The sequence below is a fragment of the Ursus arctos genome, unplaced genomic scaffold (assembly GCF_023065955.2).
Source record: "Ursus arctos isolate Adak ecotype North America unplaced genomic scaffold, UrsArc2.0 scaffold_14, whole genome shotgun sequence".
Taxonomy (NCBI): domain Eukaryota; kingdom Metazoa; phylum Chordata; class Mammalia; order Carnivora; family Ursidae; genus Ursus; species Ursus arctos.
The window spans coordinates 10,528,457-10,555,184 of record NW_026622808.1 but is presented as its reverse complement, the minus strand read 5'-3'; the positions used below and the strand labels follow the sequence as shown (position 1 = coordinate 10,555,184).

The window sequence follows — 26,728 nt, the reverse complement described above, 5'->3', positions numbered from 1 at the left end:
CGTGCGCAGTGACGTCGGACGCCGCTGTCAGCGGGCGCCGGGGGGGGGTCGGTGTGGGGTAGAATGGCCGCTGCCGCCGTCACCCGCGGGACCCCGGGAGGTAAGAGCCGGGGCGTCTTGCCCGCCTCTCCGCCCCCGCGCCAGGGGGCGCCGCTCCGGGGCCGGGCCGCGGGCGCGCGGCGCGGGGACCCCCGCCCCTCCTCCCGGCTCGCCCCCACGCCGGCTCCCGTCCTCCTCCCCCGCGCCAGGGGGCGCCGCAACACGCAGGGCCCCGCGGCGGACCTGCGGCGCCGGCACCTCCGGGGGACCGCGCGCCCCGGCCCGACCCTCGCCGCCGCGCGCCCTCGGGCTCTGTCCCGTGGCGTCTCCGGAGCGCCCCTGCGTGCTGGCGGGCGGCGGACCCTCCCACGTCGGGGCTTCTCCGGGGACCCCCGCCCCGGGCCGCTCCGCACCCTGGCCGGCTGCCGGGCCGGGACTGCGCACCTGCGCCCTGGGGCGGAGTCCTTACCCCGACCCAGCTGCCCTGCACACGGCCAGCGCGGACGGGCCTCCTCCCCTCTCCACCCCGGACACCTGGCGGAGCCCGCCGCCTGGAGCCCGCGCAGAGAGCATCCTCCGGCTTCCATCTGTTCCCTCGGGAGGGTGGGGGCTCAGGCTGGAGCCAGAGTGGTAGATGGGGTACGGTGGGCCTGGAGGACAGGGGAAGCGGAGGCGTTTGGGGAGAGCGCTGGTGGGGGAGGGGTGGGGAGGGCCGTGAGCTTCGGAGTGGAGGATGGGTTGTCCTGAGGGTGGGAAGCCAGGGCCTGGGTACCTGGCCCAGATCCGAGCTGGCCCTGACCAACGTGGAGGAGAGGGAGGAGGTTACGAGCAGTCATCAGATCTGCCCTTCCCCTTGCAAGTATCAAATCGAGAAGGAACCCAGGGTGTGTCTTGTAAGGCCCAGCTCTCCAGCGGACTTAGATCTCCTGCCCTCCCCCCAGCATCCAGGCTCCCATTTGCCGAACAGTCCTCCAAGGACCAGGTGCCCGGAGTGCCAGCCCCCAGGCCCTGACCCCACGGTAGCTCCCAGCCTCAGAAGAGCTCCTGCTGTAGAGCCTGGGACTCGCAGCCTCGCCAGCCTTCCCCCTCCCCCACCCCACTGGTCTCTTCCTGATGACCATGTCCGTGGTGTCTCCCCACTCGTGCTGGCTCCTGGCGCCGCGTCTGGAGTCTCCCTCTCCTCCATGCCCAGCTCTCCTCACATCTCAGTCTGGCCTCTTCCCCCTGCCCCCTCATCTTTCCTGGATATCAAAACCCAGTTCTGCACCCCTCTCCCATCCCGTCCTCCTCATCCTGGGTCAGTGTGGGAGGGCTTCTGCCATGACCTTGTTCTCTCCCTTCCTAGCACAGACTCCCCCTCCCCCCGGCCCCTCAGGCCGGGGGTGACCTTGCCCCCTGGAGCCCTCACCATGAATACCAAGGACACCACCGAGGTTGCCGGTGAGTTCACTGTCCAGGTTCCCAGCCCTTCTTTCTTCCCGCTGCAGTGACCCTCGAATTCTTGGATCCCCGCTGTCCATGTCATGGTTCCAGTCCCCCCCAGTGCTTTGGGTTCAGCCCCTTTGCCCTGGGTTGTTGGAGGTGTCAGAGTAAGCACACTGAGCCCTCCCTTCCGGTCCCCTCTAGAGAACAACCACCACCTGAAGATCTTTCTCCCCAAGAAGCTGCTGGAGTGTCTTCCTCGCTGTCCGTTGCTGCCTCCAGAGCGGCTTCGCTGGAACACAAATGAGGTTTTCCAGGGAGCCTTGGGGGGTAGGGCCCAGCAAGGTGGGCTGGAGGGAGCTGAGTGGGGGTCTTCCCCAGTGCAGAGGACTGCTCTAAGCTCTTTGGGGGTCACAGAGGAGGTGTAAAGACCTGCATCTGTCTGTGGACACTCACTCCTGGGCCTGTGCACCTGGGTGAAAATGATAGCAGGCTCCCTTTCTTACAGACCGAGCGCTCTGCTGAGCACCTGCTCGGGGTTACCTCACTCCGTCCTTTAAGGACACTGTGGAGCAGACACTTCTCCCCGTGTATAGAGGAGGAGACGGGTCTACCTTGTGTCGTTTATTTAACTCCGGAGCCTTTGCTTTTAACAACCACTGACGATGGCTCCTTCTGGAGGCACAGTCCTCGTGTTACACACCTTCCATCCCCCCCGCCCTCCCAACACATACACACACACACACACATACACACACACACACACACACACACACAATGCTGTGTGTGTAGCTGGCACTCGATCGTCATTGGCTTGATTGTTTCGTTAGGCGAGAATCGTCAGCAAGAGAGCATATGCGTGTGTGGTGGTTGTAATTGCAGGAAGGGCGAGGGCAGGGAGCGGGGCTTCGTGGAGATGTGGGAAGGCATGTGGTCTGTGGCATGACTAGGATGTCCAGGCTCAGAGAAATTAGTGCATGGCGCTTCAGGCCCGCGGGGGCACTAACCTTCAGGAGCTCACGGCTCAGGGCATATTCAGAGAAGAGTCAGTGGCTGGTCTGGCAGGAATGGTAGGTGGAATACAGATAAATGGTGGGAGCGGGCGGCGGTCCTATCCCTGGTCTGGGAGAAGCTTGGAGTCAGGCAGAGGAATTTGGACCTCCTGCCAGTGTCAAGCCATTGAGGTTTTCTGAGTCAGGAAGTGGCACAAAAATGGGATTTGGAAAGTAAAATCATATGCAGCACGAAGCACGGAGGATGGAGAGTTTAGACTTGGCCCTGGTTGAGAGGGAAGGAAGGAGAGATTAGACTTGGGTCTGAGATGGAGCCTGGGACTCAGGGGGGCAGTGGTCCTTACTGGGAGCCTCCACTAGCTGCCGGGGCTCCGCAGAGTGGGAGGCCAGCCCCAGACTCTATGCAGGGACCCCCAACTGAATGCCCTTTGTCCTACAGGAGATCGCATCGTACTTGATCACCTTTGAGAAGCATGACGAGTGGCTGTCCTGTGCCCCAAAGACAAGGTGAGCAGGTTTGTGAAGGTGGGCAGTGGCTGGGCTCCTGGGTTCCCGCTGCAGGACTCAAGGCCAGGCCTCCCCTCGTTAGGCCTCAGAACGGCTCCATCATCCTCTACAACCGCAAGAAAGTGAAGTACCGGAAGGACGGCTACCTGTGGAAGAAACGGAAGGATGGGAAGACCACGCGAGAGGACCACATGAAGCTGAAGGTCCAGGGCATGGAGGTGAGGCGGGCGTCCAGCCGTGGGCCCCGGCCGCCCTCCTCCGTCCTCAGCGGGGCTCCGGCCCACCTCCTCCTGCCCTCCCGGCTACGCTTCCCTTCTCAATCCCGTGGCTCAGCCAGTGGGTGGCTTGGCCCACGCGCCACCTCCCACGTCCCTCCATGACCCAGCTCTCCAGGACTTAGGCTCCCCCAGAGGGCGCCCAGGCTCGTTCCCCTCATTTCTCTTGCGTTTCCCTCAGGGGTCCAAGTCCTGAACCTCTGAGCCTGGGTTTCCCTCCCCCGAATCACTGCTTCTCTTCTCAGATGTGCTCTGATCTCTAGACGGTCCCTCCCATATGCCCAGTCTGCTCTGCCTTATAAGGCCCCAGCCCCACCGTTCCCTTCTCTTGACCCCATCCGTGGCGCGGGGTGCTGGGATGGGGAGTAGGTGGGGGTAGGCGAGGGCTGAACAGGAACTGGTGGAAAGATTGGGATTCCTGCAAAGGGACTGAACAGAGGAAGAGTTGGGGAGCAGACTAGCCCTCCCCCCACCCCAGCCTGTCTCCTGGCAGTGTCTCTATGGCTGCTACGTTCACTCTTCCATCGTCCCCACATTCCATCGGCGCTGCTACTGGCTGCTCCAGGTAAGGGCGGCAGGGCTCCAGCACCTGGGGGCTTCCTGGCTCTTTGAGGGAGATGGGATCTGAGATGATGGAGGGAAGGACCTCTGGGTTCTGAGTGGGAGTAAGAGCCTGGGAAGAGGAGAGAGGGGTGGGGGAGGAGGGCGCCAGGACTGGGGGTGGGGGTTGCCTGGGAAGAGAGCGGGGACCCCACGGCACTGTGTGTGTGCCCTGTGCTCCCAGAACCCTGACATCGTGCTTGTGCACTACCTGAATGTCCCCGCCCTGGAGGATTGCGGGAAGGGCTGCAGCCCCATCTTCTGTTCCATCAGCAGCGACCGTCGCGAGTGGCTGAAGTGGTCCCGGGAGGAGCTGCTGGGGCAGCTGAAGCCCATGTGTAAGGCACTCCCAGGGGGCATGGAGATGGGCCTCCCGAGGTGTGGGGGGGGCTCTGTACCCACCAGCAGGGGGTGAGTGGCTCCCTGCAAGCCAGGGGGGTGCTTCCCCGAGGGGGCACAGGATTCCTGGCGTTTCTGAGGAGAAGGGGTTGAAGGGACGTTTGTGAGCTCTGAGGCTGCTGGCCAGAAGTCGTGGGGCATCCCAGGTGCTCGGGGGGCTGTCCCGTGGGGTCCCACAGACTCCCCCCGACCCCAGCGCTCTTCCAGTTCATGGCATCAGGTGGAGCTGTGGCAACGGGACAGAGGGCTTCTCTGTGGAGCAGCTGGTGCAGCAGATCCTGGACACCCACCCGACCAAGCCCGCGCCGCGGACACACGCCTGCCTCTGCAGTGGGGGCCTCGGTGAGTGACCCCGGACCCCGGCGCTGTCTTCCTCAGGCCTCCGCATGGCTGGCCTGCTGGGATTTGCATGCTGATTTGCATGTGTTTTGCATATCTCAGAAAGATGGCCAGATGAACAGAGCCCTTCCCGTCCGGGTGCTCGCCCGCCGGCCCAGACTCTTGATCTGTGTGCTGTCCTTAGCGGCTCCGGGCCACGCCAACATGACCATTTACACCGAGCCTTAGCTTTATTCCTAGTTGGTACTCCTTTGGTTGTGTGACTTTATCTGCTCTCAGCTACTCTACCTGGGGCGCTGCTCCTGTCCTGTTTAATTGGGGCGAGGGCAGGGGTGGGGACCACTCCTGCCTCCCAGTGGCCACGGCCGGTAGTACACCCCTCCTACAGGGCCCAGTGCCAGGAAGCTGGTGGCAGCTGCTGGGAAGGGACCGTAAGGGAAGGGGGAGAACAGTGATCCTCCCACCCCTTTCCACTGCAGGTTCCGGGAGCCTCACCCACAAATGCAGCAGCACGAAACACCGCATCATCTCTCCCAAAGTGGAGCCCCGAGCTTTAACCCTGACCTCTGTCCCCCACCCCCACCCCCCTGAGCCCCCTCCGCTCATAGCCCCTCTTCCCCCGGAGCTCCCCAAGGCACATACTTCCCCGTCCTCTTCTTCCTCCTCGTCCTCCTCGTCCTCCGGCTTTGCAGAACCCCTAGAGATCAGACCGAGCCCTCCCACCTCTCGAGGGGGTTCATCCAGAGGAGGCACCGCAATCCTCCTCCTGGCGGGACTGGAGCAGCGTACCGGGGGCTTGACGCCCACCAGGCACCTGGCTCCCCAGGCTGATCCTCGGCCTTCCGTGAGCTTGGCTGTGGTGGTAGGCTCCGAGGCCTCTGCCCCGCCGGCTCCTCCCAGCCCTGCCTTTGACCCGGATCGTTTTCTCAACAGCCCCCAGAGGGGCCAGACCTACGGAGGGGGGCAAGGGGTAAGCCCAGACTTCCCCGAGGCAGAGGCCGCCCACATCCCCTGCCCTGCCCTGGAGCCCGCCGCTGCCCTGGAGCCCCAAGCCGCTGCTCGGGGTCCCCCTCCTCCACCAGGAGCAGGTGGGAAAAGAGGAAACCGCTTCTTCATCCAAGACGATGGCAGTGGCGAGGAGCTCAAGGCCCAGAGGGCCGCCCCGCCCGCACCTTCGCCCCCTCCTTCGCCCCCACCCTCCCCTGCGCCCCTGGAGCCGGCCGGCAGGGGAGGCAGAGGGGAGGCCTTGTTTGGAGGAGCTGCTGGGGCCAGCGAACTGGAGCCCTTCAGTCTTGCATCATTCCCAGACCTCATGGGAGAGCTCATCAGCGACGAGGCTCCAGGTGCCCCTGCCCCAACCACCCAGCTCTCTCCTGCTCTTAGCACCATCACAGACTTCTCCCCAGAGTGGTCCTACCCGGAGGTGAGCCTCAGGCCCCAGCCCCTCCTCCACGCTGCTCACCCCGCGCTGCCACCTGCTCTCTCCTGTCTGTGTGGCGGCTTCGCTCTCGTCCCACCCCTCTCTGTAGGCAGAGCAGAGTAGCTGCTTCCCTCGTCTCTCCAGGTAGCCTCTCTCCCCCCTTCCTCTCTGCGTGAGCCCCCCAGGTGCCCTCGATGCAGACTTGGGGCAGCCAAGGGTCTGTCTCCTGCAGTGAAGTTCCACTCTCTGCTGCCCCAGAGAGCGAGAGGAGGAACTTGGGTGGGAGGAAAGTGGGAGCCCAAGGCAAGGGCTTCGGCCCCTGACAGCTGTCTGCACACGAGTTGGTAGCTTTGGGGAAGCAGTGAGTTCCCTGTTCCTGGCAGGAGTTTTGGGAGGAGGGCCAGGCTAGCTGACCTCACCCCGCTGGGTCCTGCCCCAGTCCTGTACCCCAGAATCTAGCACAGGGCCTGCCGTACTGCAGATACTCCCTCAGGGTCTGAATTCATGATGAATGAATGAGTGAATGAACACCCAACCAAGTTCCAGTCGCATGACTCTGGGCTTTGTCTCTGCAGGGTGGGGTCAAGGTGCTCATCACAGGTCCCTGGACAGAGGCCGCCGAGCACTACTCCTGTGTCTTTGATCACATCGCTGTGCCAGCCTCGCTTGTCCAGCCTGGAGTCTTACGCTGCTACTGTCCTGGTATGGGGGTGGGGAGCAGTCAGGGGAGGGGCTGGCTCACGGGCAGGTGAGCCCTGTGTTCCCCCAACGTGCAGATGAGTCTGCGTGTATGTGTCAGAAGGTCTAGGCTCTGGTGTAAGCAGTCTAGTCCTCAGCTGACTGGTGGCCTTGGAGAAGTCTGCTTTCTCGGGCCTGTGGCCTCCCTGCCTGGGAGTTCAGGCATTTGACCCAGTGGGCCTCCACTGTCCATCCAGGCCCTCTGGCTGGTTGAAGTCAGTCTCTGGTTCCAATCCAGGGAGCTCTCGGGAGCATGAGAAGAGAGACCAACATGTCTTGGACTAAAGGAAATAGCCTCCTAGACCTGGGCTGTCCGGTAAGGTAGCCATTAGCCACATGGGCCCGTGGAAATTCATTAGAATGAAATCAAATGTAAGATTCAGCACTTCTCTCACAGTAAGCATGTGTGGAGAGTTCAGTGGTCACATGTGGCTTCGTGCTACCCTGCTGGACAGTGCAGATCCAGACTGTTTCCGTCACTGAAGCAAGCTCTGTTGGACAGCATGGTCTAGAGGTCATTGCCAAGGCTCACTTCTGCCCTTCTGCCACCGCCTCTGCTCCTTACCCTGCACCCAGCAGTCAGTGCTGCTCTGGGACCGCAGGGACCAGCAGAGTGACAGGGTGACAGACTTGCTGCCCCATCTGACAGCCTGTCCCGTGGTGCATGAAAGGCCAGGGGAGACCAGGGAAGCTGGGTGCTGGGATTCGTCAGCCTGTAGTCTGGGGACCGGGGCCTGGTGGTTTCGTCCCCGAGGCCATAGACATGGAGAGCCTGGCACACAGCTCTCACTGTACCCTGCTGGTGAGCAGCTGCCTCTCCTTCCCTGACCTCAGTCACAGGCCCGTGACCTCTGCACCCGGACCTGGGGGGTCAGGCTGCTTCATGAGCAGAGGTATCTGCGAAGCCTCGGCTACCGGGCCTGGGTGCTGACTAACACGGCCGCAGGGTCTGCAATCCCAGCCCGGAGTAGGTATTCAGTTCTTGAATGAATGGAATCCCACCCCAAGAGGCCGCACAGCCACGTCAGGCAGGGGCCTCCCAGCCTCCAGCAAGGGCGCAGCGGAGCCAGCTGTGAAACGGTCGTGTGTGGCTCTCACGGGGTGGCGGGGGAGGGCAGAGGAGGAGCTGGGGAGAGAGCCCATGTCGCTGACCCTGCCCCCCCCAGCCCATGAAGTGGGGCTGGTGTCTTTGCAGGTGGCGGGGCGGGAGGGGCCCCTTTCCGCCTCTGTGCTCTTTGAGTATCGAGCCCGCCGGTTCCTGTCACTGCCTAGTACTCAGCTCGACTGGTTGTCACTGGACGGTGAGTTCCCTGTGTTGGGCCCAACATTTGAGTGGGACGCGCTCCTAGAGCCCCCAGGACTCAGGCGGCCGCTGCCCCACCCCCGATTCTCCACCCTTTCCCAGCTCTTGCTTTGTGGGTCAGGTCTAAAGGCAGCAGCGACTGTCCTTCACGTCCTCTCCCCTAGAAATCTTGGCGCCGTCTTTGTCTCAGCTCTTGGCCTGTCTCTCTGTCCCAAAGGTGGGATGTAGGCAGGCATGGCCAGGGGTCGGGAGCAGGGACAGGGTCTGGAGTGGTGTACGTGGGGTGTACGTGGGGTGTACGTGGGGTGTGTCCTGATGCCCGTATTTCAATTTCCTTGCTGTTTTTTCCTCTATTTTTGGGGATAGGTGTTTCCAGTAAGAAATTTGGGAGTAACAGAGAAACATAAAGTAGAAAATTGACCGTATCACTCCTCAGGGATACTTGCCTTTAATACACTGTGACACACTTCCCTATACAAACAGACACATGCGCACACGTATGTGTATTAAATCGAAAAGTGTGTGTTCCCTCCCTGCTGGTCCCTCCCATGGCTCCGAGCTCCGTGTCCCTGCGGCCCCTGCGTCCGACTCAGGGTCCCCTCCTCCTCCATAGAGGGACTGCTTTCCCTCAGGGGCGCTTGCCCCCTGCTGTCTCACCGTGGGGGGGCCTCCCAAAGCCCTGCCCCACCTCCCCCGGGCGCCTCCTCCCTCCCCATGCTTCCTGGTGCCAGAGGTTGCCCTGGGCCTCGAGCCGCGTCTTCACTTGCCCCTCTCCTTCCTGTTGCTTGTCAGGCATGCCTCCCCACTCGCTCGCCTGTCCCTTCTCTCGCCTCCTTCACCTCGTTGCTCCTTCTGCTCATTGTCCGCCCCCCTCGCCACCATCAGCTCTAGACCCTGAGCCCCTCTGTCCTGGTGTCTCAAGCGGGACACCCACCACCTCCACCCTGTTCCGTGCCTGTTTTCCCGTGGCTCGGATCCCCGCCCGCCTCCCCTCCTTGTCCTCGTGTGATCTCAGGAGGGGACAGAGAGAGCTTGGTGTGTGTGTGTGTGCGTTCTTGTGCACAGGGTGGGGGGAGGAAGAGGAGGAGTGGACACCGCGATCCGTCTTTGTCACCTTCCAGCCCCGCCATTCTCTTTGTGGACAGCTGCGGGGGGCCGGGAGGAGGGGGTGGTGCTTTTTAAATCACAGCCCCTGAGCTCTTTTGGGCAGTGGATAACAGAGAGGAGGGGCCCTGGGTCCTTCAGCCCCAGCATGGGGGACAGAGGTAGCGTTTGGGGCAAAGAGAGCGGACGGAGGGCTCACCTAGAGAGCTGTGCGTGTGCGTGCGTGAGTGCCCGTGTGAGCGATCTGGGGCAGCTCGGGGCCGCACGCTGGAATCCCTGCCACGTCTGTGTCTTGAAGGACGTGGTTTTGGTTCCGGATTCTGCTCCCAGGTCGGGGGGTAGTGTTAAAAGCCCTGGTTTAAGGACTGCGTCCTGGGTGGGCCGTATTTAGAGTGAGGGGTCAAGGGGTGTTGTTTTGGGAAAGAGGAAAGAGTGGGACGCTGCGTCTTCACCTCCCAGGTGGCGGCCCAGGTCCAGTCGTGGTGTTGGGGGCATCGCCCAGAGCCCGCCCGCCGCTCAGCCTCCCGTACCTCTTCCCCCTCAGACAACCAGTTCCGAATGTCCATTCTGGAGCGGCTGGAGCAGATGGAGAAGCGGATGGCTGACATGGCAGCCGCCGGGCAGGCTCCCTGCCGCAGTCCGGACGCGCCTCCAATCCAGGTACCTCCGCGAGGAGGGAGGTCTGGGTGGGGAGCCGTGGAGGGTCTCCCTGGAGAACTTGGCTCTGCTGTGGGACTCTCCCGTCCCTCCTGTCCCCAGTCTCCTCCTCCCTGACGTCACCCTGAGGCAGGAGTGGCTATTCTGGGCACCCTCTTGGCATGACAGGCTTCAGACTATTTCTGATCTGAAGCGGGGGTGGGGGGTGGGGGGTGAAGGCGAGGGTGGGGGAGGGGATGGGGAGCCTGGGGGCCTGGCACTCGTGGGCCCGGGTCTCTGAGGATGTGGGTGGGGAGAGGACTCTGGGCCACCTGTGGGCATGGTGCTGAGCGGAGCCATCTGAAGACGCACATGGGCAAGGCCCTGTGAGGTCCGGCTGTTGGAGCAGCTGGGAGAAGTGAGCCGTGGGAGTGGGGGACGCCCAGGAGCCCGAGCTGGGAGCGCTGACGGCCCACAGAGGTCTGGGTGGGGGGAACCTGGAGGGGGAGGCGTGGGGAGAGGACAGATGGGGGTGGCCAGACGCTCAGGTCCCTGCATGAGGGGGTCTGTTCCACAGGACGAAGGCCAGGGGCCCGGCTTTGAGGCACGGGTGGTGGTCTTGGTAGAGAGCATGATCCCACGCTCCACCTGGAGGGGTCCTGAACGCCTGGCGCATGGAAGCCCCTTCCGGGGAATGAGCCTTCTGCACCTGGCCGCCGCCCAGGGCTACGCGCGCCTCATCGAGACCCTGAGCCAGTGGCGGTGAGCAGGACCTCGGGGAGGGGCCACCAGTGCCAGGGGACTAAGGAGGGCCCAGAGGACCTGGAGCCCTGCCAGGAGGGAGCTGTGGTCACTGTGGGAAGATGGGCTGGGAAAGGACTTGCGGTTGGGGAATTTTAACACCCCCCGACTTGTGACGCTGATTTTCCAAGCTCCACACGCTTTGAGAGCCTCACTCCACTGACCTTAGGGCTTCTAGACAGTATGCTCCCCAGCCCCTTCAATTCTGATGCTCCCGTGTTACCTGTCTTTACCCTGATGGGGCTCCGGTGTCCCTGTCCCACATCCTCCAGGAGCGTGGGCACTGGGAGCTTGGACTTAGAGCAAGAGGCGGACCCGCTCAACGTGGACCATTTCTCTTGCACCCCTCTGGTGAGCGCGCGCGGGGCAGCCGGGGGGCTGGGCGTGCTGCCTGGGGAGGTCTGTAAGGGATGCAGGGAGGGGCGCCAGGCCTCACCTCCCGCTCCCCACCATCTCGCAGATGTGGGCCTGTGCCCTGGGCCACCTGGAAGCCGCTGTGCTCCTCTTCCGCTGGAACAGACAGGCGCTGAGCATTCCCGACTCTCTGGGCCGGCTGCCCCTGTCTGTGGCGCACTCCCGGGGTCACGTGCGCCTTGCCCGCTGCCTCGAGGAACTGCAGAGACAGGAGGCTTCAGCCGAACCCCCACTCGCCCTGTCGCCACCGTCCTCCAGCCCCGACACTGGTGAGGGTCGTCCCCAGTCTAAGAGGAGGCTGTGGGTGGGAGGAGGAGGGACGGCCAGGGTCCCCGCTACCCTGGCCTCCCCCTCACCTCACAGGGCTGAGCAGCGTGTCCTCACCCTCGGAGCTGTCGGACGGCACCTTCTCTGTCACGTCGGCCTACTCCAGTGCCCCAGACGGCAGCCCTCCACCTGCGCCTCTGCCAGCCTCCGAGATGGCCATGGAGGAGATTGTCCCAGGCCCGCTCTCCGCAGGTGCCCCCGAGGCCCCCCTATTCCTCATGGACTGTGATGCCGCCAACCCCCACGGGCCAGCCCCCTCACCGCCTCCTCTCCCACCAGCCCCAGAAGGTGGGGCTGCTGTGGAGGAAGCAGATAGCCCACCGGCTGTGGATGTGATCCCGGTACGCCGCCCGTGGCTGGAGCTGCGAGGGGGACAGGGGCTCAGACACGGATCATCCCTGAGGCAGAAGCAGTCTGGCTTTGGTTTGGGAAGAAGGCGCCAGTTACCCTTGTTTTGGGGATGGGCACGGGAGCCCTTTGCTTAGCTGCTGTCAGAGCTGGTGACTCGGAAATCATGAGGCATCAGAGGTTAAAAATCCTGGGGAGCAGCCTCAGCTGGAGCTAGGTTGTAGGGGTTCCCCGCTGATCCGTGAACACAGGATTCTCAGGGACACCAGGCAGAGTGATGGGGGTGAGCAGCAGGGAGGCCGGCACAGGGTAACAGCGAGGAGTCTCGGGGCACAGCAGCGCACTGCTCTGCTCAAACCCGGGACAAGCCTGCCTCAGAGAGGCCATCGGACTCACTGGGCAGCACACAAGTCCAGACAGCTTCGAGAACAGCACAGAGTACCGCACTGCGTGTGGCAGGCGCGGAGTACTGCGGGCGTCGCCGGCGAAGCCAGTCCACAGGGGGTTGTGGAGGGGGCCTTGAGGGCGCTGGGGTTGCGGGCCTGGCCAATCCTGCGGGGAGGACGTTCTGGTTGGTGGCCGCGGGCAGGCCCCAAGTGGGCAGTCACCCTGGAAGGGCAAGTGCTCGATTCGCTCAGTTCCTGAATCTCCGTCTGGAGCCCGTCCTTCTGTCCTGTTTTCCACGGTGTCTCCACACAGAGGGCTGTGCGCCCCCATGGGAGCCCAGGGGGTGTGCATGCAAGAACCTGAGAGTGGGGAGCAGGGATGGCCATCCGCAAGGCCCCAGGGCCTGGTGAGGGGAGTGACAGGACAGGAAGCGCACGCTGGCTACAGCTCTGGCAGGGCGGGAACACCTGGCAGTCGGGGCGGCTTGGGACTTGGCAGCTTCTCCTTCGTGCAGGTGGACATGATCTCACTGGCCAAGCAAATCATCGAAGCCACACCAGAGCGGATTAAACGAGAGGACTTTGTGGGCCTGCCCGAGGCCGGAGCGCCCATGAGGGAGCGGACGGGGGCCCTGGGGCTCAGTGAGACCATGTCCTGGCTGGCCAGCTACCTGGAGAACGTGGACCATTTCCCCAGCTCAGCCCCTCCCAGGTGACCAGCTCAGGACAGAGCATCCAGACACGGCAACGGCAGATGGGAGCAGGGAAGGAGTCTTTCCCATAGCCAGAGCTTCACTGCGGCTCGGGCCCCAGGGCCTTTGGGAAAAGGATAATGTCTGGGGAGCTCCCAAGTCCCTCTCCATGCTCTGTCGCTGGGCAGAAGAGGAGGGATTTCAGATACCCCGTGACCTCCCTTCTCCCTGTTCCCCTACAGCGAACTGCCCTTTGAGCGTGGGCGCCTGGCTGTCCCTCCAGCACCGTCCTGGGCAGAGTTTCTGTCTGCCTCTGCCAGTGGCAAGATGGAGAGTGACTTCGCCCTGCTGACGCTGTCGGATCACGAGCAGCGGGAACTGTACGAGGCAGCTCGCGTCATCCAGACGGCCTTCCGAAAGTACAAGGTCAGAGCGCTGGGGGTCCCCGGGCATGAATGACACCAGCCCCAGCCTTGCGGGGGAGATTATGGGCTCCCGGCAAACCGAAGGACAGGTCAGCTGTCCGTCAGGCAGGCCCCTGGGTGCTGAGTTCCTTCTCTTGCCCCAGGGCCGGAGGCTGAAGGAGCAGCAGGAGGTGGCCGCGGCTGTGATCCAGCGCTGCTACCGCAAGTACAAGCAGGTGAGAGCCCGGACTCTAAAAGGTGCACGCACACACGCACCCCTACCCCCACTCTGCCCCGAGCATCCAGAGTGCTGCCGAAGCCCTAATTGCCCTTCTCTTTCCACAAGCTGACCTGGATTGCGCTTAAGGTATTAGGCATGAGGTCTGGGTGTGAGGTTGTCCGTGATGATTCAGCCTTTCCATGAGCGTGTGGATTAAAGACTTGCACCAGTTGAACCTGGGGGTGACCCGCAGGGGTTCAGGTCTCTGTCCCTCCAGTTCAGCCCCTGTCCCCCCCGCCCCCATGTCTGCAGTTTGCACTCTATAAGAAGATGACCCAGGCGGCCATCCTGATCCAGAGCAAGTTCCGAAGCTACTATGAACAGAAGCGGTTTCAGCAGAGCCGCCGGGCGGCTGTGCTCATCCAGCAGCACTACCGCTCCTACCGCCGCCGACCCGGGCCTCCCCACCGGCCCACGGGCAGCCTGCCCACCCGCAGCAAGTACGGCCGCCTGCAGCCCTCCGTGCCCAGTCCCTGCCTCCCTCCTGGGTGGGTGGGTGGGTGGGGGGTGCTGAGAGCAGCATCCTGCCCCTGCCACTCCCTGCTGGGCCCCGGGGGCTGGCCCAGCATCCTGCCCCTGCCTCTCCCTGTTGGGTCCCGGGGGCTGGCCCAGCATCCTGCCCCTGCCTCTCCCTGCTGGGTCCCGGGGGCTGGCCCAGCATCCTGCACCTGCCTCTACCTGCTGGGTCCCAGGGCTGAGGGCAAGGGCGCTGGTGTGCCACAGACCCTCATCCTTTCCTCTTCCACCAGAGGCTCCTTTCTCACCAAGAAGCAGGACCAGGCAGCCCGGAAGATCATGAGATTCCTGCGGCGCTGCCGACACAGGTGCTCCCTTCTCTGGCTGGGTCCCCCTGGGCACCTCCACACCCCCATCCCACCGTCCCTGTGGCCTCATCTGCTGGTCTCCTGACTCTTTCCCCGTCTCTCTGCAGGATGAGGGAACTGAAGCAGAACCAGGAGCTGGAAGGGCTCCCCCAGCCCGGACTGGCCACCTGACCTGCGCCCCGCCTTCCTCACCGCCCTGGGGGCCGCTTCTGGCAGTCTTAACAGGGAGAGGGCTCTCCGGGGGAGGGGAGCCCCCTGTCGGCAGCTGTCCCCCTCCGCCCTACCCCACCTCAACCCCCTGGGTCGCGCCTCCCCCTTTCGGGCCCCCCTCCGGCCCCCCAAACCCGCGACCCCACCTCCCTGCATCTTCCGCCGTGACCTCCGGAGCCCTGCCTGCCCCTTCTCCACGGCTCCCTCTCTGCCTGCACCCGCCTCGATCCTTCCTGACTTGCCTTATTTATTTGTTGGACGCGTCTCTGAATGTATCCGCCTCGGTCCCACCTCCGCCGCGCGCCCCTCGTGTCGCAGGGCCGACCGCGCCCCCACCCGACTCCGCATGTTGGCGTGTGTCCCCTCCCTCTGCGGCGCGCCTCCCCCGTCGCCCGCCGGCGGCCCGCAGTGCCAGGGCCGGAGGGGCTGTGCGGGAGCGCGCGCCGCGGAGTCCGCCCCGTCCCCCCGTCCCCCGAGGGGAGGGGGCCTGTACATACTGTAACATACAGAGTATAGTGAAGAATCTATTTAAGGCGCCGCGGGGAGGGCTGCACGGCGCGGCGGGGGCCCCCCGGCCGGCTCCACGAGCACTTTCTACTTGTGCATGGGCTTGGTTTCTACGAGTTGCCATTAAACATCGCTGCACCAGCCAGCCTCCGGCCTCTGTCTGCGCGGGGCGGGCGGGCGGGGCCGCGGGCGGCGGCGGGCGGGGCGGGCGCAGAGCTTTCCGCCTCCGACGTGTTTCCGGCCTTAAAGGCATTTCGCCCTTCCCTTTAAGACGCGCCGCCCCTTCTCAGTCACTCCCAAGATGGCGGACCTACTGGGCTCCATCCTGAGCTCCATGGAGAAGCCACCCAGCCTCGGGGACCAGGAGTCTCGGCGCAAGGCCCGAGGTGAGGACCCCAAATCCACAATCGCCTTTCTTCGTCCGGTTCTCAGGACCGCACTCTTGCCCCTTCGGACGATGCCGCCTCCTCAACCTTGAAAGACCCCCTCACAGGCCCCTACAGAGACCCCCAGAGTCCCTAAAAGGGCTGCCGGTCCGCCCGCTGTTCTTAGCGGCCGGTGATTGGCTGCCTGGAGCCCAGCGCCAGCCTCCCGCCTCTTTCCTACTGGCCTTCCGCAGTCCTTGTTTCCCATTCGCCGGCGGGCCCGCCCGTCCGCCGCTGTCGTGCCCTGATTGGCTGGCTGCCTCCAGCCCCTTGGCGTTCCTCGCTCCCCCGGCCCCCGCGTCTGGGCCCGCCAGCACGTCGGAATGGGGCGTGTCCGGCTCACGATTCTCCGCACCCCATCCGCATTCCGATTGGCTCCAGGGCTCGCCCATCCGCAATCCCTTCGCTCCCATTGGTCCCCTCCATTTCGGGTTCTGCCTACGACGTCTGGTGCGACCTTCCTCGGGCGCACCCCACCCTCGGCGCCTCCGATTGGTGGCCGCGCCCGCTGGGTGGCCTGCGCCCCTCCTACCTGCTTTCCCCGGTCCCTTCCGTGTCCCCACCGCCCTTCCCTCGTGGGCAGCCGCCCAGTTCCCTGCTGCCGGCGGGCCGCGCTGCTGATTGGAGGCACCAGGGCACCCCGGCCGTCCGATTGGCCGCCGTCCCCCCTCCCGGTTCCCCGGCAGCCGTCCGCGGGCGGGCGGGCTCAGGTCCCTGCGCGGGGCCGGGGCGGAGCGGGGCGGCTGGCCGGGCGCCTCCGGAGCGGCCTGCACTAAGTGTCGAGCGGGGGCTGGAGGCCGCGCCCATCGTCAGGGAGCCCGCAGTCTGGGCCTCGCACGGAATGATCACACCCAAGTTTGACAGCCCCCTTGGTACGCCCGCGAAAGGAATTGTCAGGGGTTCTGACCCGCCCTGCAGGGGGCTGACGGGGGGCCCTTCAGCCAGAGGAGAGCCACCTGCCCCTTTGGACAGAGATGTGTGTTCGAGACTTCCCGGGAGGGGGCCAACACGTGGGAGCTGGGCGTTAGCGGCGGGGCTGGACCAGGAAGCTGAAGTTCAGGGTTCAGTCACTTGCCTGAGGTCACAGGGTTACTAAGTGGTAAGGTTTGAAACCCGCCTGTGATAGGTAAGCCTGCACTCTTTTTGTTGTTGTTGTTCTTTATTTTTGGCTTACGTTCTTGACCTCCATCTCTCGCCACCTGCTCAGATGCAGAGGGGAGATTCACAGACCAGTTAGAGAACAGTCAGTGGTCAAGATAAGATGCACGGATGGTAAAGCCCCTAAGATCAGACAGAGGAGAGCCCCAAGCTGTCCCGCCCCAGGCTATGGAGAATAACTGGATAGGAGGTGAACAGGGTCCCTGCCTGCTAGCAGCTCCCAGTCTGTAGGGCAGACAAATAAGGAGTTACACCGTGTTGGTTCTCAGCACTTGGCTAGAGTGAGTATGTGAACCCAAAGTGCTTGGGCCCCAGGGGAGGCAGTGAGCAACTCTGACTCATGGTGGGTCCCAGTTTGCAAGAGGAGGAACCACAGGTGCAAAGGCGTGGAGTGGTTAGGAAAATGGGAAGCGGTCCAGTGCATCTGGAGGACCCTGATCTGTGCACGTGGGCCAGCAAGACGGGGGATTCGAAGTGGCCGGACAGAGGGGAAGGGGTGCTAAGACCCGAGCTGGGGGAGCATCTTTGCACCTCACCTTGGACACTTGCAGTCCCAAAGGAGCAGGGTGTCAGACTAGTCACTTCAGCGCCCTCCTGTCCGTGGAAATGAGAAGTGGGGGTGTTACAGAATATAGGAAGTTAAATAATTTCCCCTTTCCTGTGTAGACAGTGACCGTAAGCTCTTGGAGGCCAGGGCCGAATCTGTTCTCAGCTCCCCAGCGGTCCCAGGTCTCTGTGCGTTGTGGGCATGAAATAAATGCCTGTGAATCGGACTCCCCGGTGGGGCTGGGAAATGGGGCCAAGCATGGCTCTACTTGTCACTCCCACTAAAGTGTGAGCTGTTGAAGGGCAAAGCTCCGTGTCTGTGTCTGCCACAGGGCCTAGCACAGTGCCGTGCACAGAGTACGCATGCACAGACGCGTGGGGAGCAGGTACTAACCCTGCTCTCCCAGTGGAGGCCTCTCCCGGGGTACACCAGGCCTCGAGTGAAGCCTTACAGACTCTCCCCACCCCTGCCTCCAGCCCCGGCCTCATGCTGCCGTTTCTCACCCTCAGAGCAGGCTGCCCGTCTGAAGAAACTGCAGGAGCAAGAGAAACAACAGAAAGTGGAGTTTCGGAAAAGGGTGAGCCCACTGGAGGTGGCAAAGGCAGCCTCAGGAAGGACTTCCAATGAGTTAGAGTTGGAAGGTTGAGGACCCAGGTTTTCCCAGAAGTCTCCAGTGAGAAGCCTGGAGGCCCGTGGCATGGAGGCTGGGGAAAGTATTGGGGGTAGGGCCCGCTGGCCCGGCTCGGGAGAGGGGTATTGGGGTGGGGCAGTCACCTCATGTCTTCCTCTTCTGTCTCCCAAGATGGAGAAAGAGGTGTCAGATTTCATCCAAGACAGTGGGCAGATCAAGAAAAAGTTTCAGCCGATGAACAAGATAGAGAGGAGCATCCTGTGAGTGTCTCTGGGCTGGGGAGGCGTGAGCGGGCCAGCGGGGGACCCCCGAGAAGGGGTGCTGGGCCCCTGGCGGCCCTACATACTCCCCCCCCCCCCCGGCCTCCCTTCCCAGACACGATGTGGTGGAAGTGGCCGGCCTGACGTCCTTCTCCTTCGGGGAAGATGACGAGTGTCGCTACGTCATGATCTTCAAAAAGGTGAAAGGCCCAAGCCCCCTGCCCTCCTCTCTCCTTTCCAGCCTCCGTCCCCCGCCACGGGAGAGAGGCCTGGACGAAACACGTGTGTGGAGCCTCGACCCCATGGTGCCTTTATCCCCAGGAGTTTGCGCCGTCCGATGAAGAGCTGGACTCGTACCGTCGTGGCGAGGAGTGGGACCCCCAGAAGGCCGAGGAGAAACGGAAGCTGAAGGTGAGCTCCGCCCGGCAGCCCACCCCCGGGAGGGGTTGGGGACAGGCCCCTGAGCGCTGACGCCTCGCCTCTGCACCCCTAGGAGCTGGCCCAGCGGCAGGAGGAGGAGGCGACCCAGCAGGGCCCTGTGGTGGTGAGCCCCGCTAGCGACTACAAGGACAAGTACAGCCACCTCATTGGCAAGGGGGCAGCCAAGGACGCGGCCCACATGCTGCAGGCCAACAAGACCTATGGCTGTGGTGAGGCCCCGGTGGGGGCGGGCCGGGGGGTGGGGGGCGCTGTGATGCAGGGCTCCTAGGCCCTCCCCACACTCCTCTCCCCACCCCCACCCCCACTCCCCCCATGCAGTGCCCGTGGCCAACAAGAGGGACACACGCTCCATCGAAGAGGCCATGAATGAGATCCGGGCCAAGAAGCGCCTGCGGCAGAGCGGGGAAGAGTGTCCGCCTACCTCCTAGGGCCGCGGCTCCCCGGGGCAGGGCAGGGGGCAGGGGGGGGGGACAGGCTGCTGCTACTAGAACCCATCCTGGAGCCCCACCTCCGCATCACCTCCCTACGGCCGTCACTCAGGCGGGGGGGGCCGGTGTTTGACGCGTCACCGTTGGCGCCTGGGTATGTGTGTGTGCGCGTGCGTGTGTGCTCGTGGGTGCGTGTGTACGGATGCACAGGTGGGTATTTAATGTGTATTATTCTCCTTTCTCCTTGGAATTTTCTTCCCCGTGGGGCTGGGATGACTTTACATTCAATAAACACTGTTTCACCCAATGTCTCGGTTGGTTTGTGTAGAGAAAGGTGGGTCCCGGGGAGGAAGAGAAGAGAATTTTAGGGCGAACGGTGTACAATGTTTGTTGGCGCCGGCCGAGGATGGCCAGATCCTGGCCCTTTCCTGGGGTTGATAGGAGACAGCATTTAAAGAGCACACTTGCCAGAGACACGCGGCCCAGTCTGGGCTCCTGGGCTCCTAGTAAGGGAGACTTTCTCTGTGCCTGTTTCCTCACATGGAAAATGGGGAGAAAACAGTGACTCCCCGATGGCACTGGTTCACAGGTGACACAGGTCAGTACGTCACGTCTACAAGGGTTCCAGATCCTGGAGGCTTCGTGAGCACGACCACTTGGATTCGGACCCGCAGTGCGCCCCGCGGATAGATCTGAGGGAGCCTCCCCTCACAGGGCGCTCAGACCCCTGGCCCCAGCCCTGCTTCCCCCAGCCTCTTTCCGAAGTGTGAACCCGTCCCTCCCCTTCCACCGTGTCCCAGCAGGTCACCCATGTGTTCCTCCCTTCCTGCCCCCACCTGCCGTCTTGCCCAGCCCAGAGACCGGCATCCCCTCCGTCCCACCAGGGAGCACACCACTGTCTTGCTTGCCACCAGTGTTTATTTCCCCCGGGAAGGGCTCGAAGGCCTAGATGGGTCCTGTGGGGTCTTGGGGCCTCCAGCTTCTCACTTGGCCTTCGGGTTACGGAACTTGCGTCCAGCAAAGACAGCCTTGTCCCCGAGAGCCTCCTCGATCCTAGGAAACAGGCAAAGTCAGAGCTGTGCCTTCCAACCCAACAGCCCCGGGCTCCCCACATCCGGGCCCCCTGAACCCCCTGTACCTCATGAGCTGGTTGTACTTGGCCAGGCGCTCTGAGCGGCAGGGGGCACCAGTCTTGATCTGGGGAGGAAAGGGGAGTTCCCAGGTTGCACGAGGCTGGAGGTGGGAGCTGCCTGCGGCAGCACCCAACTCCAGCAGGAATCCAGGGACCCCAAGAAGACCTGGTCACACTTGGGAGCCGTGAGTACCTGTCCCGTGCAGAGCCCCACGACGAGGTCAGCGATGAATGTATCCTCAGTCTCCCCGGAGCGGTGGCTCACCATCACCCCCCAGCCGTTCGACTGAGCCAGTTTGCAGCTGGGCAGAGAGGACACTCGATAAGGTCAGCCGGGGCCTCAGAGGGAAAGCCCAGGGCTGGGTGGGGCTTTTCCCTTCGGTTTGGGGGAGCGGGGTCTCTGCAAGGAGGGGAATGCTAAGTTCTTTGGGAAGCAGGAGAGAAGGGGAGAGTCTTGATTCTGAACGGGGGCTCCTGAGATGCTGGTGGGAAGGAAGGGCAGAAGGTGGGAGAGAGGAACCGCGTGGGGTAGAGGTGGGGCACGGCAGGGTCACCGGGGCAAAGCTCTGGGGTCAGGAGGGTGGGGATGCGGCAGGAGCCAGGGGAAGTCAGCCGTGGCTGGACGGGCAGAGCTGGGGCGGAGGGAGGCCAGGAGACACTCACGCCTGGATGGACTCGGTCACGGAGCCAATCTGGTTGACCTTCAACAACAGGCAGTTGCAGGCCTTCTTCTCGACGGCCTGGGCTATCCTCTTGGGGTTGGTGACCGTGAGGTCATCCCCCACGATCTGGATGTTAACCCCCGAGAGGAATGAGGTCCAGGTGGCCCAGTCATCCTGGTCAAAGGGGTCCTCGATGGAGACCACTGGAGGGGGTGGGGCAGGAGCCGGGTTAAAGGTCAGAGGGGCCTCACGGGGCGGCAGGCCAGGAGAGTCCGGATGGGGATTTCGGCGGGGCTAAGGATGGTGAGGGCCTCAGCAGTGGCAGCAGAGGCGCCCAGGTCACTGAGTTGGGCCGCTGCCGGGGTCTTGGGCGACAGAACAGCTGGGGGTCTCACCAGGATAGTTCTTGATGAAGTTCTTGTACAGCTCCCCCAGCTTCTCCCCAGTGATGTGCCGTGAGGGGTCATCGGGGGACTTGAAGTCGAGGTCGTACTTCCCGTTGCGATAGAACTCGGACGCCGCCACGTCCATGCCAATCACCACCTTGTCCGGGTAGCCGGCCGCCTGGATGGCCGTCTTCAGCAGCTCCAGGGCTGGGGGAGGGGCAACAGAGGACCTGAGGCTCCAGGGCACGCAGGCTCTGCAGCCCCTCCTCCGGGAGGACGCAGGGGGGCTCTGCCCCTCAGAGTGTTCATACTGACCCTCGTTGTTCTCCAGGATGTTGGGTGCAAAGCCGCCCTCGTCACCCACGTTAGTGGCATCCTTCCCGTACTTGGCCTTGATGACCCCCTTGAGGTGGTGGTAGACCTCGGCACCGATGCGCATGGCTTCCTTGAAGGAGCTGGCTCCCACAGGCAGGATCATGAACTCCTGCATGGCCAGCTTGTTCCCAGCATGGGAGCCCCCATTGATCACGTTGAAGGCCTGGCAGGGGAGGCAGAGTGGGAGGGCGGCTTAGACCGGGGCCTGCTTGGAGGGTCCAGGTGGAATCCCGGCTTCCCGAATTACCAGTGGGAGGGTCTAGAGTGAGTACTTTGACTCCTCAGTCCCTCCTTGTTTCTATAAGACGGGGACACCACTGCTGACCCGCAGCACCTTATGCTAAAATCCGTGTGCCTGGTCTGTGACACCCCCGGGTGCCGCCGCGGTACTGGCGGCAGGCCAGGCCCTGCTCCAAGAGCCTTCCTAGGGTCTGTTAACTCACGTGCTGCTCCCAGCACCCCGCTCAGCTAAGTACTGTTATCACCCCCATTCTACAGACAAGGAAACGGAGGCAGGGAGCGGTTGCGCAAACCTAAGATTGCAGGATAGCAGACAGGCAGAGCCGGCTGTCTGCCGAGCTCCCACTCAAACACAGCCTGCCCCGCGAGGTAACAGTAAGTGCTTACGTTACTACTGACACAAAAAGGGTCTCGGGAAAACAGGGACTTGGGTTTGATAAGGACTGAAGGAGATACAAAGAGAAGCCAGATCTTGGCCACAGAGCAGCTCTCGATCTGACTCGGGGGCTAGGGTACAGGGCAGAACGAGCTGCCGCGGTTATTCCTGGTCCTCGCGCTGGAATGTGAGGGGACTCGGGGGGTTACTCAAGGGAAGGCAGCGGAGAGGCTGAAGGGGAGGTTTGGATTGTGGGAAAGAGGGAGGGGCCGGGCCGCGGCTGGAGACTGTCCATTTCAGGAAACCGTTTCTTTGGAGCTGGGTCTGGAAGGTGGACTTTCCAGGGGCCGCTGAGGCCCTGCTCACTGGGTGGGGCAGCTCAGTCACTGTGGCATGTGGCAAGGGCGGCTGCACTCACAGGGACCGGGAGGACCAAGTCCGGGTTCCCGGCGAGGTCTGCGATGTGCCGGTAGAGCGGGACCCCCTTCTCCGCTGCGCCAGCCTTGCACACGGCAAGGGAGACGCCCAGGATGGCATTGGCCCCAAACTTGGCTAGAGAAGGCAAGCACAAAGAAAGGGTGAGGGCTTCTCCCCCAGGCTTTGGGGTCACCCCAGGAAGCATCTGGAATGCCAGACCACAGGGCATGAAGGGTGTGCTAACAGTGGTCTCCCGCAGGAGCCCCCGCCCCAGGGGAATGTGTCAGCTTCACAGCCTGGCCAGGCCTGGCCGAGGGCAGGCACCAGGAAATGCCTGTGGAATGAATACAAATCCAGCCAGCCACGGTGTGCCCCAAACTGTGGGACACAGAAGTAATCCTAACCAGAGCTCCATCCCGGGGTCCCTCCCACTCTTGCCACATCCCATCCCTTCCCCTAGCCTTCCACTCACACTTATTCTCAGTCCCATCCAGCTCGATCATAAATTTGTCAACTTTTTCTTGATCCACAACGCTTAGTTTCTGGAAGGAGAGGTGGGGGGGGGGGGCAGAGGTCACATTTCTCGGGAGTCAGGGCATGTGTGGACGAAGTGCAGGTATTGGGGGAGATGGGCTGGAGGGGCCAAGCAGGGCCTCTCCCAGGCGTGAGCTGCTGGGGGTGAGGCGGCAGGGGCATAGGGGCAGGGAGGGAGCTCCCTCTTGCCTTTTCCAGCAGAGCGGGGCCTAGGGTCTTGTTGATGTGTTCCACGGCCTTGAGGACCCCTAGAGAGGCAGGGGTGGGTGGGTGTGTTCAGAACTCTGATTCAATCAGGCCTCCTCCTGCGGACCCTGGTTCCTCGAGAGTATTGGGTTCCAGTCCTCTACGCCCCAGGAGGATGCTGCGTACCCAGGTCCTGACCCCACCCGCACACGCAGGCTCCTCCGGGGACGTCTTCCCTCACCTTTCCCCAGGTAGCGGGATTTGTCTCCATCTCTCAGTTCCAGGGCCTCATAGATACCCGTGGACGCTCCGCTGGGCACAGCTGCTCGGAATCGGCCTGGGCGGGTGGAATGGGAATGTCACAGAGTCTCCTGCACTCCCCAAAGGGCAGAAGTGTGCTCTCTGAGCCCAGGGCCAGGGGCCAGTGCAGAGGGAGACTCCTGCTTCTCCGGACCAGGGAGGCAGGCTGGAAGAGGAAGGCCTGGGAAGAACTCTGGCGAAGGGGATCCCAGAGAAAGGAGAGGCACAACTGGGGTGGGGGGCAAAGACCCAGTGGGCTGGGGTCTTCCAAGATGAAGCAACTCCAGGGGCCTGCCTGTGTTACCCTTGGCCGTGTGCAGGTCCACCTCTACCGTGGGGTTGCCCCTGGAGTCCAGGATTTCCCGGGCAAAGATCTTCTGCATGGCCATGGCTGCAAGACAGGAAGTGTGATTGAGTGCGGACAGTTGATCCCTGAAGGAACCCGAAATCCCTTGCCCTTTAAGAGTCTTCCCCACCCCAAGAAGGCAGGTGCGGGAGCTAAAAATATCCCACAAAAAGGTCACAGACCAAAGAGTCTGGCGCAGCCCCCTCCCCCACTCAGAACAGCTCCTATTCCACCCCCATCCTAAGGATCCAGGGGCCTCTCCTTTAACTGCACCTTGTGCACAGCTCCCTGGACCCCCGTGGCCCGCAGACTCGCACTGAGGCCTTCTCCCTCACCCTTCTGCTCGGGCGCTCAGTTCTCCATGGCTTGCTGGCCCTCAGAACCTCTCCTGCTATTCCGCTTCTCCTGTTCCTGCTCCTCAGTCTCCTCCGAATCCGTGGAGACCCCCCAATTCCCCACCCGGCTCGAACTCTCACTCCCCTTCTCCATCCACGTCTGCCTGCCCCTCTTCACGGTCTGGTTCCCTGCCTTGGGTACCCCCCAGCCTGCTTGCCCCAACCCTTCCGCGTCTTTCTCAAGCACTCCCAGTTCTGGGAGGAAGAAAACGCTGACAGCTCCCCCACTTTGTCCAAACCAGGACCACCCTCACCCTTCACCACCCCCACCCTCTGGGACTGGAGAATTCACCAGACCTGGGATGTCTTCGCTAGGGGTTCGGGGTGAGCTCCGAGTCTAGGTGGCAGCTGGGACAGTGTCAGCTCACCCCCTCTCAAGCTGGGCATTTATCCCCTAGCCACCCTGTGCCCCAGCCAGCCCCGCCTCTCTCCCTCTCCATCCTCCCCCTCCACACTGGGCTGCCAGCCAAGTGCCCACTACAGCCGAAAGCAGCAGACTTTGGCCCTGGGCACCTGCCCCCTTCCCAAAGGTCAGTGACTACACCTCCTTCCTCTCTGTCCCCCAATAAACGCCCCTACTTTTAATTCCAGCTCTGGGGAGGGGCAGGGGAGGGCCTGCAGATTGGGGGGTCTCTCCCTTTGCCAGGATTATATTCCCCTTTTGCAAAGGTTAAAGAGGGACCAGTGCCCTTTAGTAAAGGCCAGGGGTAACCTGAGCCCTGCAGGGCTGGGGAGGGGGCCTGGAAGAGGGGCTGCAGGATTGACATCCACACATGCTCGGCTCACTTGGCAGGCGCCTGGCTGCCTCTGCCCTCAGTCGGAGGAGGGGCCGGGGTCCCGGGCAAGCTCTGAGGTCTCAAATCGAAACCCCCACTCGGAAGGCGAGAGGGTCTCACCTCTCAGGGTCCTCATGGTGGCCTTTCTGGGCCCCACCCTCCCCGCCCCGGGCCAGCAAGGGGGTGGGGGAGGGGGCAGGGAGCCGAATTTAGACGGGCCCTCAGACTTGGCATGGCTCCCTACTGATAGCGCTGGGCCAGCACTTGTCGCCCAGAGTGCCGAGCGGCAGCCGGGAGCCCCTTTCCCGGCCGACCGCGGGCGCCTCGGGGCGCGGCCCCGGCCCGCCACCGGACTAGGCTCCTCAGCACGGCGCAAAATGAATGACTGGGGGCGGGGGGGGCCCCTGCGCGCGTCTGAGCGCAGCGCGGCGGGGCGGCGGGTCTGGGGGGGCCGCGCCCCGACCTCCGCCGCAGCCCCGGCCCGGACACGCGGGCACCTCGAGGCTCGTCCCCTCCCCCGCCCCGTCGCCGGCTCCGGCCGCGCCCTCCGGACTTTTCCACCCCGGGGTCGGGATGCGGCGGGTCAGACGTCAGGAGCCGAAGGGCGAGGAGCGCTGCCACGTGCCCCAGCGCGGCCGCGCCCGAGCGACCCGGTGACTCAGCCGCGCGGCTGTCGAGGAACGGGCTCGGGGGGCGTCGGAGGCTGGGGGCGGCCGCCGGGCTCCGCGCCCTGAGGGCCGGCGGGGCGCCCCTCCCCCAGGACCGGAAGCGGCCCAGCCCCGCGGCGGCCGGGCGGCTGCACCTGGGCGACCGCGGGGGACCCTGCCCGCCCCTTCCAACACCGGGCGGCGGGCGAGCGCGGCGCGCACCACTTCTTAGTATAAGTTTTACCGAAAAGAAGAAGGAACCCGAGGGGCTTGAGCGGGAGGGGACTTTCCCCTTCCTGGAAAAGTTGCAAATCTTGCAAGCCCCCGGTATTCTTCCGCCCGGAAAAGTAGTCCCGCCCCAGTCTCCCGCGCCCAGTGACCTCTGGCGCGCCGGGCCAAGGGGCACGGCCGGTGACCCGAACTGCTGGCTGGGTGTGTGGGTGGGTGGGGGGGACGCCGGGCGGGGTCGGGACGTGGGGCGGAGGTCTGCCCGCGGGGCTGGAGCCGATCCGGCTTGTGCCCCTCGGGCAGATACTGGGGACACAAGTGTCCCCCGGTGGGCGCCTTCAACTCTGAAGACACCTCCCCCTGGGCTCCCGCATTTCTCCACTGAATAAAACGGCGGGGGAGCAGCGGGCCCGCGCGCGCCGCGCCCCCGCCCCTTCCGCCCGGCGGGAGACACGTCCCCGGCCCGCCCGCCTCCGCGGGGGGTCCCGCCGCGCGCGCCCCGCGCGCCCGCGCAGCCGGCCGCCGGCCCCAACCGCCCCGCGCCCTCCCGCCCGGCCCGGCGCAGGCGCGGGCGCACGCGCCGCCGCCGCCGCTCCTGCCCTCCGGCGGAGGTGGGGGAAGGGGGAGCCGTTCCGTTTAACCCTGAGTGCCCCGCACCCTCCTCGATTGGCTCCGCTCACGGCTCGCCAATTCTTCTTCCTTTCACTTTCCTTCCTCCCTCGGGCTCGCTCCCTTCCCCGACACCGAAGTCTCATTGACATTCAAGGCGAAGCGGAGCGAGCCCTGACCCTAACTTCCCCCAGCCGCCGCCGCCCCCCATCCTTTTACAGAGCTTTCCACCCAACTCTGC

At 63.7% G+C, this 26,728-nt stretch overlaps 3 protein-coding genes and 1 long non-coding RNA gene across 8 annotated transcripts; 2 read left to right on the top strand and 2 right to left on the bottom strand.

The window, feature by feature from the left end:
• The first annotated feature begins 17 nt into the window (after window positions 1-17).
• On the top strand, window positions 18-15,129 carry CAMTA2 (calmodulin binding transcription activator 2). 4 transcript variants are annotated; one of them, XM_044391683.3, is made up of 22 exons: window positions 18-100; window positions 1,385-1,479; window positions 1,666-1,769; window positions 2,914-2,981; window positions 3,064-3,199; window positions 3,735-3,821; window positions 4,041-4,194; window positions 4,463-4,597; window positions 5,074-6,017; window positions 6,590-6,716; window positions 7,919-8,053; window positions 9,704-9,819; window positions 10,373-10,557; window positions 10,869-10,947; window positions 11,057-11,279; window positions 11,374-11,678; window positions 12,587-12,783; window positions 13,006-13,189; window positions 13,332-13,403; window positions 13,700-13,887; window positions 14,197-14,271; window positions 14,379-15,129. In XM_044391683.3, the coding sequence occupies exons 2-22, from the start codon at window positions 1,449-1,451 to the stop codon at window positions 14,440-14,442; spliced, it is 3,609 nt and encodes a 1,202-aa protein (XP_044247618.1). In that variant the 5' UTR covers window positions 18-100; window positions 1,385-1,448; the 3' UTR covers window positions 14,443-15,129. The 4 variants fall into 4 exon arrangements, with proteins under 4 accessions (XP_044247618.1, XP_044247617.1, XP_044247619.1 ...); XM_044391682.3 differs by lacking the exon at window positions 18-100 and adding an exon at window positions 336-678; XM_026520714.4 differs by lacking the exon at window positions 18-100 and adding an exon at window positions 338-678 and having other exon boundaries at window positions 3,750-3,821.
• Window positions 2,188-5,490, bottom strand: LOC113271077 (uncharacterized). Its single transcript, XR_003322050.4, has 3 exons — window positions 5,237-5,490; window positions 2,937-3,127; window positions 2,188-2,739 (listed from the first exon to the last, which is right to left on the bottom strand). It is a non-coding gene; the product is annotated as an uncharacterized LOC113271077 (long non-coding RNA).
• Window positions 15,130-15,250: 121 nt separating the features above from the next.
• On the top strand, window positions 15,251-19,185 carry SPAG7 (sperm associated antigen 7). Its single transcript, XM_026520746.4, has 7 exons — window positions 15,251-15,374; window positions 17,628-17,695; window positions 17,921-18,009; window positions 18,125-18,209; window positions 18,331-18,420; window positions 18,503-18,659; window positions 18,769-19,185. The coding sequence occupies exons 1-7, from the start codon at window positions 15,290-15,292 to the stop codon at window positions 18,876-18,878; spliced, it is 684 nt and encodes a 227-aa protein (XP_026376531.1). The 5' UTR covers window positions 15,251-15,289; the 3' UTR covers window positions 18,879-19,185.
• Window positions 19,186-19,778: 593 nt separating this feature from the next.
• On the bottom strand, window positions 19,779-25,980 carry ENO3 (enolase 3). Of its 2 annotated transcripts, none has more exons than XM_048226913.2 (12): window positions 25,895-25,980; window positions 23,791-23,877; window positions 23,428-23,523; window positions 23,190-23,248; window positions 22,939-23,008; window positions 22,468-22,601; window positions 21,374-21,596; window positions 21,068-21,265; window positions 20,674-20,875; window positions 20,204-20,312; window positions 20,017-20,075; window positions 19,779-19,931 (listed from the first exon to the last, which is right to left on the bottom strand). In XM_048226913.2, the coding sequence occupies exons 2-12, from the start codon at window positions 23,873-23,875 to the stop codon at window positions 19,862-19,864; spliced, it is 1,305 nt and encodes a 434-aa protein (XP_048082870.1). In that variant the 5' UTR covers window positions 23,876-23,877; window positions 25,895-25,980; the 3' UTR covers window positions 19,779-19,861. The 2 variants fall into 2 exon arrangements, with proteins under 2 accessions (XP_048082870.1, XP_026376517.1); XM_026520732.4 differs by lacking the exon at window positions 25,895-25,980 and adding an exon at window positions 24,525-24,887.
• Window positions 25,981-26,728: the final 748 nt, after the last annotated feature.